The following is a 13,669-nucleotide window of genomic DNA, read 5'->3' on the forward strand; positions in this document are numbered from 1 at the left end:
GTATTTGTATTTCAATCACTACAAGTTTCAAAAGTTGTGTAAACTGGGTGAAGTCAATAAATAGGGGAAATAAATTTCAAAATACTTAAAGTCCGCTTCAACTTTTGGGCTGAGAACTGGAGTACAAGCTGTATGTGAAGACGTTCTTCATGACCTTTCATTATCTGAAAAGGGTATTTAGGCATGAAGGAAGAAATTTGGCATGTTCCGTTTAGGTACAAAGTGAAAATTGAGTCCATGTGTCTGCTGAGGAATTGTACAGCCTAACTCATAATATCTTAATATCTGAGACACTTTTGATAAAACACCATGTGTTAGAAATTCCTTACCATCAGTGAACCTTAATTTTAGGTACAGTAAAATTACTGGTGACCTGAATTTCCACCCAAATAACTTGGAAATATGCTGTTCTTACAAGTATTCTATGTTTCTTGTCCAAAATGGGGTTTAAGGAATTTAACGTATTCAAGATCTGGAATAATTTATCCAATTATTTGATAGGTTGGCCAGCACATGTGATCTTGTAAAGTTAAGAATGGAGAGCTCTTACAAAATGGCTTGTGCAGCCATAAGGTACTGGTTTATGCTTGAATGTGTGAGTTTGACAGGCTCACCAATATAAACGACTGTGTTGATAAAAATGAATAATGAAAGTTATGTTGTCATACTTTTAGTTTTACCCAGACGTACTACCTGTATATCCTTATAAGGTTCTGCTCTGGCTTTTAGTGTTACCTTTTTCTGAAATTTAAACAGTCTGAACAGAGTCCTGTAAGACTTCTTTAAAGCAGTGGAAAACCCTCATCTCCTGAGAATTGTGGATGCTTCTACTTACAGAGTAACTTGTTAGCGAAATATTGGAAAGCCTAAAAAGTTAACATTGTCAATTCTTCTATAGGGAGCAAACTTGCTATACTTTCCCAGTGCAGAATTAAGATACAAAAGGAACAACCTAAAAGGACATGCAAAATGCTGTATTAACCCTTGTAGGAGTATCATAGACTTATCAAAAGCTGCACAATTGGCTTCAACTTGAAGACGAAAGGAAAACTGCAATGGTTTTAGGTATCCTTTTTCGGGTTGAAAATTGAATGCATTCAGGAGGCATTCAGATCCATTTAACTTGGCTTCTTAATCAGCTGCATGAATTAAGCAAAGCAGGGCAGCTCTTCTGCAGCTTTTGCTGTCCCTGTCTCCTTGTCTGCCCACAGCATCTGGGAAGGTTGAGCCTGCTGCAGAGCAATGCTGAACCACCTCCTTACACTAATATTGGCCCAAGGCACCTTTTGGAGCCTTCGTTTCTGTGAAAAATTTTGCAGGATATGGAGATGGAGACATTGTCATAGCCTTTCTTTTATTTTCCTAAAACTTTGTAGGCATTTTAGCCAACTTCTGCATGTCCACAAACTACTCTATGTATAGCTATATATGGAATGGAAAAAAATTACAAGGTTAAAACCTCAGGGTTAGTTCATATGATGAACATGTACTACCAAAATGTAGGTTGGTTTGAACTTCATGTCTTGGAAAAGCTGCTGGGTTTTTTTTTTGTAGTTCAAACAGTAGGACAGAGAGCAAGAAACTTCCGTCTGGACCTTTTGAAGAATTTTCATTTTTAGTATGCCCAACTGCAGCACGCCCATTAAAAATAGAAATCCCTAGTTAGCTGAATATAGTGCTGTCACTGCAGTAAGAGAGAAATAACTCTGTGGAAGAGCAATTATAAAGGCTTACATACACCCACTGTATAGCCACTTTGAAGGCTGGGTCTTTGTTTTATTTAGGTTTTATTTCATACTAAGAGCACTTCCACACCTACTGTAATTACCTTTCTTTTAGGTAGAAAACAATGGCAGAGGAATATAAGATGATATAGTTAGTAGATTTTTTTTTTTCAAATAAGTGTATATATGTAATTTTTATATTTAAAAATGGCAATGATATATTATTGGAACCTTTATTCTACCTTTCAGGTAATTCCCGTGGAAAAACTGGTCAAAGGGCGCTTCCAAGACAACTTGGATTTCATTCAGTGGTTTAAGAAATTCTTTGATGCTAACTATGATGGGAAGGAGTATGATCCTGTGGAAGCTCGACAAGGCCAAGACGCTCTTCCCCCACCAGATCCTGGTGAACAAATCTTCAACCTGCCCAAAAAGTCTCACCATGCAAACTCGCCGACTGCAGGTATTTTGTCTTCAATAATTCACTTTCTGTCTCTGAAGATGATTATAAACTGTGATCCATTTTACATAAATACTAGTTTAAAATTTTCTTCTCATGTGGGTGGGCCATTCTTTTTGCCTTGTCATAGGCTTAGCATCTGAGACGGCAGAATTTAGCTTCTTATGGTGCGTTCTAGTTTGGCCCAGCCCTATGGGGTGTAGGGTCTCCCTCACTGAACCCTTGATGTAAATGATGTGGATTCTAGTGGCGTCTGATGGTGGAGACAAAGGTATTCAACCTTCTTGTCTATGAATGTGGTGCGTGTAAATATTCAAGAACATTACATGAAGTGCATTTCTCTCTCACAGCTCCAATTTTACAGGAAATTGCTAGCACAGGCTGATTTCTTTTTTATTAAAATTCTGGCAAGTGAAATGCTTCCAAATCTTGAGGGATGACAAGAAGGAGGAAATGAATTGATTTGTGTTTTTATACGTGCTTTCTTGTTCACGTACGCTAGTCTTCTTAAATGAGCAACATACAACTCTTGCTCCTTCTCAAAGATACCTCTAACTCCTTATTTTGTGTTTATACTGGGTTTTGCTAGGATAGAGTTAATTTTCTTCATAGGAGATTGTAGGGTGCTATGTTTTGGATTTGTGGTGACAACAGTGTTGACCACTCAGGGATGTTTGACTTACTGTGGAACAGTGCTTGAACAGCATCAGGGCCTTTCTTGTTTCTCAGACTGACTTGGTAGTGAATAGTCTGGGGGTGCACAGGAAGCTGGGAGGGGACACAGCTGGGACAGCTGACCCCAACTGACCCAAGGGATATCCCACACCATATGATGTCATACTCAGCATATAAAGCTGTGGGAAGAAGAAGAAAGGGGTGTGGACATTTGGAGTGATGGTGCTTGTCTTCCCAAGCAACTGTTTTGTGTGATGGAGCCTTACTTTCTTGGAGATGACTGAACACCTGCCTGATGATGGGCAGTAGTGAATGAATTCTTTATCTTGCTTTGATTTTGTGTGTGTGTATTTTGCTTTACATATCAAATTATTTTTATTCCCAACCCATAAATTTGCTCACTTTTGCTCTCCTGGTTCTCTCCCTCATGCCACTGTGAGGGGATTGAGCGAGCAGCTCTGTGGGGCTCAAGCTGCCTACTGGGGTTAAACCATGGCAGTGTTTCTGGAACAGGCCAAAGGACTAAGCCTGATCTTTGGTGTTTATGTAATATGGGCATGACTGGTCATTAAGCAGATGCCATTTTTTGATAACTGAGATTTAAGTGAGCAGGAGAGCAGATGCAATTAAATAAAATTAAAAATCACCAAACAAGTGTTACTGGGGTTGGTTGCCTGTGCATACAGAAACACGCATGCACACACACTTAATTCCTTTTTTGTTCTGTCCTGGGTTTGTTATTCATGCTAACCCAGTCCTCAAGTAATGATTACTTTTCAGTTGGCTTAATTCTGTGACCTGTCTTCTCCTGGGCTCAGATATGTACCAGTACTGTCAAAGGGAAGGGGTAGGTATGAGGCACCCTCTGTTTTAGATTGGCTTGTGCTCTGGAATCATACCCAGATTTCAGTGTTCTGCTCTGAGCACTTCTGACGTCAAAGTGGGGCATACTTGGCGAGCTGCCTTCCGCTCATTAATGCTTCCAGGAAACTGAGCACCTAATAGCAGGCTAGTGCTGCTCTAGGCTTTTGAAGCTTGTTTACATCTTTGTTTTGCATCATCTTGTGTCTAAACTTTTGAATATCACAGCCTGGTATGCTATAATTTCCTGTGCAATGTCTTGCACTTCCTTTGGAAAGAAAAAAAACCCGAAGTGCTAATGTCATGATGCTAGCCAACTGAGAAATTAGAAAAGACACTTTTAACAAGCATGGTAAAGTCTGTATTTAATAATTCTTCTTGCAGATGATCTGTTTGTACCAAAGTCACAAATATGTCATCCAAATTAAAGTTGCCGAGGTGACAATCCTAGAGAAATAGGATAGCTACTGGAGTGGAACCAGCCAGCTTATTAGCTGGCAGATAACGCAGTGATCTTGTGTAATCTCATCTCGTGTTACTGGTTGTATGAAGCCCATGTCCCGTGCCTCCTCAGCCCTTGCGTAGAATAGGCCAACAGCGACAGAATCTTACCAAAGATCATTACATTATGTGGCTGTGGAAGTGAGCTTTTTCGTGGAAAGCTTCCTTCATTATTAGATTAAATATTGTCCAGGAGTACGACAGGCAGGACACCAGTTCAATTTTTGTTGAGCTGGGGAATGGGGGTGGGGGTGGGTGGGTGTAGACATTACATGATGCTAGGTAAAATGAGAGTTGTAGCTGGTATTGCTGCTTGCATTTTAGAAGAGGAACATTTCATTTGGGTGTCAGTCATTCTTAGGTTTATTCTATTTCTGGGCAAGCACGTTTTCATTTCACTGTGATGTGTTGTGCCTTTGTGCCTCACCTCACCACATCACGTAGCCTGATTGCTTGAAAGGATGGGAACCCTTACTGGGTTCTGATAGGGGATGCTCTGGGAGGAGCGCTGTATGCATCTGCAAGCTTGTGTGTGCCTCATCCCCTGCTGTTTGGGAGTAAATTGGGATGGTGTGGAAGCAAGTCCTGGGTAGCTGGATTGAAGTTGAAATTACCATGAAAGAGATGCTTCTGTAACTCTGTCGTGTGTGTGTGTCTGTGCATGCTCACACACAGTTAATTGGAAATGAAGGAGTATTCATTACAGTTATTATAGGAACCATAATGTGCCCATGTGAGTAAAACAAGCTTAGCCATTTATACTCAAAAGGCAAAAAAGGTAAGGTCTCATGAGTTCTGCAGCAGGTTATGAATTCCCCACTCCATCTGGAGTTTCTCTTCCTTGATGATACAAGCACAAAGAGGGAATGCATGCCCACGAGTAAGTGCAACATCAGGTGGCATAGTTTAAACTGCTATCTGTAACTTTTATGTGGATTATTTTGTTATTCTGTGTTCTTGGGTCTTCAGTGAAATGGCTGAGGTTTTGGGCATGGCTTTACTTCCACTGACTTTGTTGTGGGAGCAGTAAACGTTGTGGGCTGCTTGATGCAATAACCTCTTACGCCAATGCAGCAAGCATTTGCCAGCATCTGTAGTAGTTTGCCAGGGTAGCTTGCATCTTTTTTGTACATTTTCTTTAATGTCACTTTTAATTTGTGTGATTTGCTCTACACTAACACTGAAGCTTTGAAATTTTAGTACTGTCTTGTTTCAGTTTATTAATGAAACAAAAAGAAGCAATATTGGAAAAAATACAGAATCCAGAAGATGTTTAAACATAATCAAAAAGGTTTTAAACAGTGTGTAGTGGACGTACGTAAATGTGCATTTTTTATTTAGTGTCAGGAGCAAGCAGACATATGGGTAGTCGTTCATACTATATTTTTTATTTTGGTAGACCTTTAAATACGCCTATTCTGAATTGATCAAATATATAAATTTCTAAAGCTAACTACTTACTTAACTACTAGTAATTTCATACGTTTTTCAGATGATTCCTGTTGTTCTGCAGAATAACTCTTCCAGTGCCTTTTGCCAGAGTTTTGTTTTTGAGTGATTTAGGAGGTGCTGATCTCTTTATTTTTTTGTAACTACTTCATAACATTCTATTCTAACTCTTTATTTTCAGAGGTAGACGAAGATACGTCTTTCAGTTAACGAGGGGTCAAATCCCTAAAGCCTGATCTGAAAGCTTACCCAGAAAGGTAGCTGCCATGAGTTAGAATTATTTTTGGTATTTTAATCTGACACTAAAGCTTGACAAGACCCACGGTATCAGGTAGCTACTTTCCATACTTATACATGGATATTTGCCTATATCTCTGCAGATGCTGAGTGTGGTCTTTATTTAATTTTAAACAATTCTTTTAAAACAAACCAAAACTGGAAAAATCTGAAAATGCACCGCGTTTTGTGTCAGTGAAGGCCAACAGCCATGGCCCTACCCCTCTAAAGGTGATCCGTCTGAGGAGTCAGCACAGGTCAAGGGTAATGCAGCTCGGGAATGAAGTGTAAATAGGTCCTTACAACTAATCTGCTGTGCCACCCTCACGTTGCCTCGTCCCTTCCTTGAGAGACAGAGCCGATTTGTTGCCGAGCTGATGGCTGTACAAAGGGTGGGTGGCTTCGGTAATACATGAAAAGGGCTTCTTCTAGAAACAGTAGGAGCAGCAAGGATTTGCCAGGTAAAGGCAGCTCCCTGCTGGGGGAACGAGTATGTTTTCATCTTTCAAGGAGTGGAGCCAGCAGCACAGACCACCGCTGCAGGCTCTCTGCCAACACCACCACAGCTGCTTTTAGATATAACGCCATCTGCCAGCCCTGAGCCGCCTTTCGATCTTCTACAGCCTCCGCTCTTCTCTAATGCAGTGGTAAACAACCTACAGATGTAGAGTCAAAATTATGGTAAGGGATTAAAATATTAGGGTAGTGTTGTTTGTGCCAGTTCTAATGCTCCCTGTGGAAAACGGCAGAAAAAGCTTCATCTGATCAAATTGAAAATGGTGATCAGGTTGTCAGGATTTTAGCTTAGTGTCTTATGTAAGTATTCCTGTATGTCAGAGCAAATCTCCATGGAGCGCTGCTTTGTGTATGGGTGTGGGGTGTCAAAAATACATGGGTAAAAGACAGCTTAATAAAATTAATTATTTACATGTAAGCTAAAAATGCGAGAGGCTCTTAGATCTGAAGGCTCTTAGACATTCTGGTTTGAAATATTCAGCGAGAGCAGGATGACTAAAGCAGAGCTGGAAAATACTGGAGGATCACATGAGGGCTAAAAATACTCACGCTATGACAGGGAAAAAAACCAGGGCAGAATGAACTGTTTGTGCACGAATGCTTTCTATATAATGTGCATACCATTGAAGAGCGAATTGCACAAGAAAAATACCAATTTTCTTCAGGGAATCTGGTATATCCTACTGTGGCAGATGTGCTGTAAATTAATTTTGAGCGATAAAAATAGTCAGCAAAACCAGTCTTTATTTTAGCAGCTAGTGATACGATTAGGACTCCTGGGAGACTAGGGAACTCCTAATGCTTTTTTTTCTTGCTTTCCACCAAAACATGGTACCTTTTCCCCCAGGTGGCAGGCAGTTGGTATGGGCAATGACAACCTCTGCTCATGGTGGTGTGGTGCTCTGGGAACATGTGGCAGAGCTGGAGATGGGAAGAGCCGCGGGGCGACAAACTTAAAATGCTTTTGTGCCTAGTTCATACGAGGCCAAGGAGTTGTGCTAGCTGACAGGAACAGCGTGTGCAGTGGCAGTGCTGGCCTGGGAGTTAGAGAAGAAAGTGGCTCGGCCTTAATACAGACACACCCTCCCTGCCAGCGTGAGGAGAGTTTACTTTTTAAACCCACTGAGCCTCAGAATTTAGACCATAAAGCAATGCTGTGTGTAGTGCAGGAGCCAAGGCCTTTTTTCAGGAGAGAAGGTTGTGTTTGAAAACAGTGGTGAAAATTGCTGTCTTAATTTTCAGAGTATTTTGGGTGTGGCTTGAATGCCTGCGTTGCTCCAATTTTTGCATGATCTTTTGTATTTCGATATGCATTTTTAAAATATATTTTCATTTGGATTTTCCTTTTGGGACTGCTTTCTCCTTGTAGCTAAGCAGACAGTTGTATTTTAGAACATGCAAAGGTTTAAGAGCATTTCAAATTTTGAATTGTATTCTTCTCTTCAGCCTATGTGGAGTGGTTTTATCCATTGAAGATGAATGCTTGCATGCTTGAAGGTGCTTCTAGAGAAAATAGGGGTTTCAGCTGAGAACAGTTAATAGTTGCCATTAAAATGTTAGTTGTTTCAAATCTAAAGAAAATTCGTCATTTATGATGGGAAAAAGGCTGGTTAGTTTCCATCAAATCTCCTTCTATTAAAGATTAACTGAGAGAGTCATGCCATCAACAAAACCTCATCTGACAAGTAGACCCCATCGTATGTTCTTGCTTGGATTGCTCTGAAATTTGTAAAAGGTGCTTCAGTTTCAAGTATTTGTACATCCTTCTCTTTGCCAGCTGTCAGCAGTGGAAGTATGGAGAGCCGAGGGGACAGAGGGGTCCTGCCACCCAGGGGAAGCTAAGGATCACAAAATAATTAGGCAGCTACACCGCAGCATGTTGAGATGCTGAAAGTGGAGTCAGATTTTGTCTGAGATAATTTCATTCCAATTAATTCCCATCATTTGTCATCACTTAAGCCATTAAGCATCCCTAAATTGAGCAGTTTCTCACATCCCAGTGTAGCTGCAACAATAAGTTTGTGTCCAGTTTTGGGCCCCCCAGTTTAAGAAGGATGCAGAACTGCTTGAGCAAGTCCAGCAGAGAGCTACCAAGATGATCAGGGGACTGGAGCATCTCCCTTATGAGGAAAGGCTGAGAGACTTGGGTTTGTTCAGCCTGGAGAAGAGAAGGCTGAGGGGGGATGTTATCAATACTTATAAATATCTGAAGGGTGGATGTCAAGAGAATGGGACCAGACTCTTTCCAGTGGTGCCCAGTGACAGGACAAGGGTCAATGGGCACAACTTGAAACACAAGAAGATCCACCTGAATATGAGGGAACTTCTTTCCTGTGAGGGTGAGAGAGCAGTGGAACAGGCTGCCCAGGGAGGTTGTGGAGTCTCCTTCCCTGGAGACATTCAAAACCTGGCTGGACGCGTTCCTGTGCCCCCTGCTCTGGGTGTGCCTGCTCAAGCAGGGGGTTGGACAAGAAGATCTCCAGAGGTCCCTTCCAACCCCTACTATTCTGTGATTCTGTGAATATTAATTCATTTACTGTTCTCTCTCATCTGTTTTAAGTGGGTGGAGAGTTTTTCTTTAGCTTTTGAAGGAATTGTTAGCTCTGTGGTCTCTTGGTAGGTTTGTTTTTTCTTCTGTGACATGACTCAGGAATCTTCACTTTGTAAAGTCCTTTAATTTGACTGAAGATATACTGTGAGTGATTCCCAAATTCCATTGAAGCAGTGGTCGTGAGGGCTCAGCCAAGTCTTGTGCTTGCTCAGGGCTTCCATTGCTCTCCACGCTGTCCTCACGCACGTCCACACTGTATTCATGCACGTGTTTCCTTGGAATTGTGCATAAATATTTAACAGCATGCTAATTACTCATATAGCTTCAAGGAAGATTTCTCTCTAAACATTAAATAGGTCTCTTGTCTGCAAGACTGCACTTGTGATGTAAAGTGACCTGGAATTTGCAGCCAAGCTTTGTTGTACCCAAAACCTGCACAGTGCCAACATCCACTGTTTTAAATTGCAGAAGTGTACATCTGTGTGTAAAACATACGTCTTTAGCAAAAAGAACAGTAAAGCTGAAACTGCAGGGGATATATTTAATTTTGATGAGACTGACTAGTAATTGTTTCTGGAGCACCACAGATAGAAAACTGTAATGCATTTCAAAGCCGATTCATCTAACTTCAGTACAGGAACAAAATAACTTGTCTTTAAACAAAATAATTTGTCTTTATACTGTGAATTTATTTTTCCCATCTCCACTGCTGTTATATGGGCAGGTACCGAAAGTTATCCAGATGCTAACTGAAACAGCTTGGATACTGTTTAAAAGAAAATCCAATCAGACCCTGCACTGACCTAAAATCAGAGCATGCTCTAACAGAAGTTCTTGCAGAATGGTGGAGGTGGGAAGGCACCTCTGAGATTGTCCAGTCGAACCCCTCTGCTCAAAGCAGGGTCACCTAGAGCGGGTTGCCCAGCACCATGTCCAGTCAGATTTTGAGTGTCTCCAAGGATGGAGACCTCCCCAGCCTCTCTGGACAACTTGTTCCAGTATTCAGTCGCCCTTGGAGAAAAGAAGTGTTTTTTTCTTACGTTTAAATGGAATTTCTTGTATTTGTGCCTGCTGCCTCTTTTGTCCTCTGGCTGGGCACCACTGAAGTGAGGCTCCATCTTCTTTGTACCCTCCCTTTGGGTATGGATAAGATCCCCACTGAGCCTTCTCTTCTCCAAGCTAAACAGTCCCAGCTCTCAGGTTTTATCGTATGTGAGGTGCTCCAGACTCTCTGCCATCTTTGTGGCCTTTCGTTGGACTCTCTCCAACATGCCTGTGTCTCTCTTGCAATGGGGAGGTCAGAACTGGACCCAGCACTCCCCATGTGCCTGCCTCATCAGTGCTGAGTAGAGGGGGAGGATCACCTCCCTCAACCTGCTGGCAACGCTCTTCCCGATACAGCCCAGGAGGCTGTTGGCCTTCCTTGCTGTGATGGTGTGTTGCTGGCTCATGCTCAACTTGGTGTCCACCAGGACCCCCAAATCCTTTTCTGCCATGCTACTTTTCAGACTGTTGGCTGCCAGCATGGTCTGGGGCATGGGTCTCTTCCTCTCCACGGCAGGGCTCTGCACCTCTTTTTGAGCATTGACCGTAAGCTTGAAAAGGAGTTGGTAATGGATAATATTTACGGCATTGATTACAGTGCAGTTCTGTCAGTGGTCAGTGAAGAGATGGTTATCAGATATTTTGCATATAAAATTTGTATAAAATTGTGCCTGCTCATAATATGTAAATGGGTTGTATATAAATATTTTCATAGGAGATATGATGTTGGACAGAATTTAAACTGCATGGATTATATAGCCCCTCTGAGCAATGCACTAGGTGTTACTCCACACTTGCGCTAATTGACTGCAAAGCCATTGTGGTGCTTAATAGCAAAGTCATTAATTCTACCAAGATCTTTCATCTCTGTTTAGGTATATGGCTGCCTCAAGCACTTTGCACTACCCTGCCAACCAGCATCCTTTAATTCTTTTATGAAATTAGCTTCTGTTAGAAATGGGAGGCTTACCTCTGAGCTGATTCTAAAACTGACATTTCAGAATAAATGTGCAGGAAAGCCTTTTTTATTTCTTCCCCCTCCAGGAAACTTTAAATTGGAAATCCCTAGGCATTCTCTGATGCAATTAAGTTCTATCCAGCTGTTGCTGATACTGTCTGAAATGCTCAGGTTACTTAACTCGTTTTTATCTGTGTTACTGAAGTTGGAATATCATGTTCATTTAAGAGCTGATCCTGAGCAGCAAAGCAGAAGTCAATTTCTTTTGATTTGTCTGGACTTTGTAAAGCTTAGAAACACTTTACCGTGGAAATTCAAAAGGCTTTGTTGTTTTGAAGGGAGGGCAGAATATAACACGGTGTATTGGTGCCATCCAGCCCTCACTGTCCGCAGGCAGTGCTGATGTGGGCTTGCTCAGCATGCTCTGGGAGGGTGCCTCAGCTGCAAATTAAAGAGAGTACCTGGGGATTAAATGTTTGTGCCTGCTCTGTCCTTAACTCTCTCTGCAGGTTAAAAAGAGGTGTGTACTTAATGATTTGGCTTTCTGTGATCAGTACACCGATCTACAAAGAACTAGCTCACTTCACAGGGCTGTTGAGCATGAAAGGGAGCAACGTGCCATGGCTGCATGTTGTGCCTTGCTCAGGTCTTGCACCAAGGCTCCCCATGAGAAATGGTGAAGAGCTGACAGGCCAGGGGATGCTGCCCTAGAAAAGCTGAGCAGCTTCTCCTGTGCTTGTGTGCAGGTTCTTGCTGCCTAGAAAAAGTCCAGTGCTGCCTTCACATAAAAGAAGGGTAGTTGGTAGAGGGGGGAGCTGTGTCGACCAGCCAAGGTTTTGCATCTGAAGGTCCATAGCTTGTTTTACAGCACTTAATTTTCAGTTGATACCCTGAACTGCACCTTTCAGGTGTAGAATACAATAAGAAATAAGTGTTCATACCTTGGTTTAGTATACATATGTATTATTTTAAATGTTTTATAGGTAACTGTTGCAGTTGCATGTGATACAAGTATTCATTAAATAACTTGAGGCCCAACTAGAATGCTATAGTCAAAGCAATTATTTCATGTTTGTGTTTATCTTGCATTTCTTGACACCAGTTTTCTTCTGCTAATCCAAATGAAAAATTTTTTCCTGGCTTTAAGAGCATCTTAACAACCCTGCTCTGAAGCAGCTGATTTTTAGTTAGTCAAAATATGGACTGAACCTGGGAAGTGTTGAAGGTGGCATGCTGAAGTTTATAAGATTGCCTTAAGAAAGAAATAACAGCAAAAGATCTTGGCATTTTAAATGGTTTTTCCCCATAATTTATTTATTTATTTATTTAAATTATTTATTCGCATCATCTAAGATGATGTGAAAAGAAGTTTAATTTCGGGCACGTACACAACATTGAATTTTCACAACTTCAGTGAGTCTGTGTACTGTATCCGAAATCTGCTAGAGGTGAGTTTGTGTATGCAATTAGACATGGAAGCTATTGGAGTCACCAGTTTGGGGGGGGGGGTGTGACACACAACACCCAATATTTTTTTTTTCCTTATCTGTCTTATATTAAAGATCATAGAAAAGGACAATGGGCGTCTTGCACAGAAATGTTTACACAAGCCAATTGAATTATCAAGTTGTTTGTGTTCTGTTGGCATTAGATGACCCAGTTAATACAGAGTTATCCTTAAAGGCGAGAGGAGATGCTTGTTTACAGAGAGAGGCCTGTGAGTAAATCAGGAAAGCTTAAGCAAGATTGATTAAATAACCCATTGCTGCTTTCCTTTCTCATCACTTTTCAGCTCCTCCAAGGGACCACTGTACACAGTTCTAGGTCGGTGAGGCCATGGGAGCTCCAGGGTTTGGTCATACAGGCAGCCACACAAGTTGTGTCTCTCCTCCTCCTGCCTTCCCCTGCCTCCTTGCGATTTCTTCCTAGAAATGCATTCATGAAACATTGGTTTTACAATTAATTGCTTTATTAAAGTGTTGTCTGACGCTGGGAATACATTGTGGAAATGACAACTTGGAACAATCTGCAGTGTGCCATAAATCAAGTAATCATATGCGAGGAGCAGCTGGCAAGCTGTGGGGTGGAAGGTGGCTGCCGAGAAAGCTGGGGCAAATGCCTCCAGAAGTGGTGATTGCAAGCTCAGGGCTCAGCTGGCAGCTGGGTCCTTGCTGGATTCAGGCTTTCTCCTGCACCTTGTGTGTCCCAGGCTTCAGAGCCGATGGCATTTGATGGTTGGAGGGTGGTCATGGAGCCCATATGCAAGTCTGGAAAAGTGTGTTTTCCTCTTTGTAAGAAACAGCAATAAACAAGGGTGCTGCAAAGCACGACTTCTTATCCACATGCCTGCTTAGTAAATCACATAAAACAGGTCGAAGAGAGGGCTGGGTTCCTGCTCTGACTTCGTAACCCAAGCGATTTTTGTACCAGATGTATGTTCACTGCATCTGAAATTTATTCCTGATCAGAGGGAATAAGGAAAAGGCTGCGAGTCAGAGTACAGTGCCTGTGGGAGCCCAGGCAAGGGGGACAGCCGTGAGCCGGGCAGTCGTGTACAGGGGCTGAGCAACTAAATCAAACATCCAGGGACAAGGAGGGGAAAGATGGAGAGGCAGAGTAAGGGGTCACAGCCAGCTCCTCACGTTCGTATGAAG

The 13,669-nt window shown here is 41.9% G+C and overlaps 1 protein-coding gene across 4 annotated transcripts in view; it reads left to right on the forward strand.

Annotated features, from left to right (window-relative positions):
* The window catches only part of MAPRE2 (microtubule associated protein RP/EB family member 2), a 104,872-nt gene that overhangs the window by 76,976 nt on the left and 14,227 nt on the right, over window positions 1-13,669 (forward strand). For all 4 annotated transcript variants that reach the window (XM_075084977.1, XM_075084975.1, XM_075084976.1 and 1 more), the window contains one exon: window positions 1,974-2,187. In XM_075084977.1, the coding sequence (XP_074941078.1) occupies window positions 1,974-2,187 (214 nt within the window). The remainder of the gene's footprint in view (window positions 1-1,973; window positions 2,188-13,669) is intronic.

This window comes from Phalacrocorax aristotelis, chromosome 2 (genome assembly GCF_949628215.1).
Source record: "Phalacrocorax aristotelis chromosome 2, bGulAri2.1, whole genome shotgun sequence".
Lineage (NCBI taxonomy): Eukaryota > Metazoa > Chordata > Aves > Suliformes > Phalacrocoracidae > Phalacrocorax > Phalacrocorax aristotelis.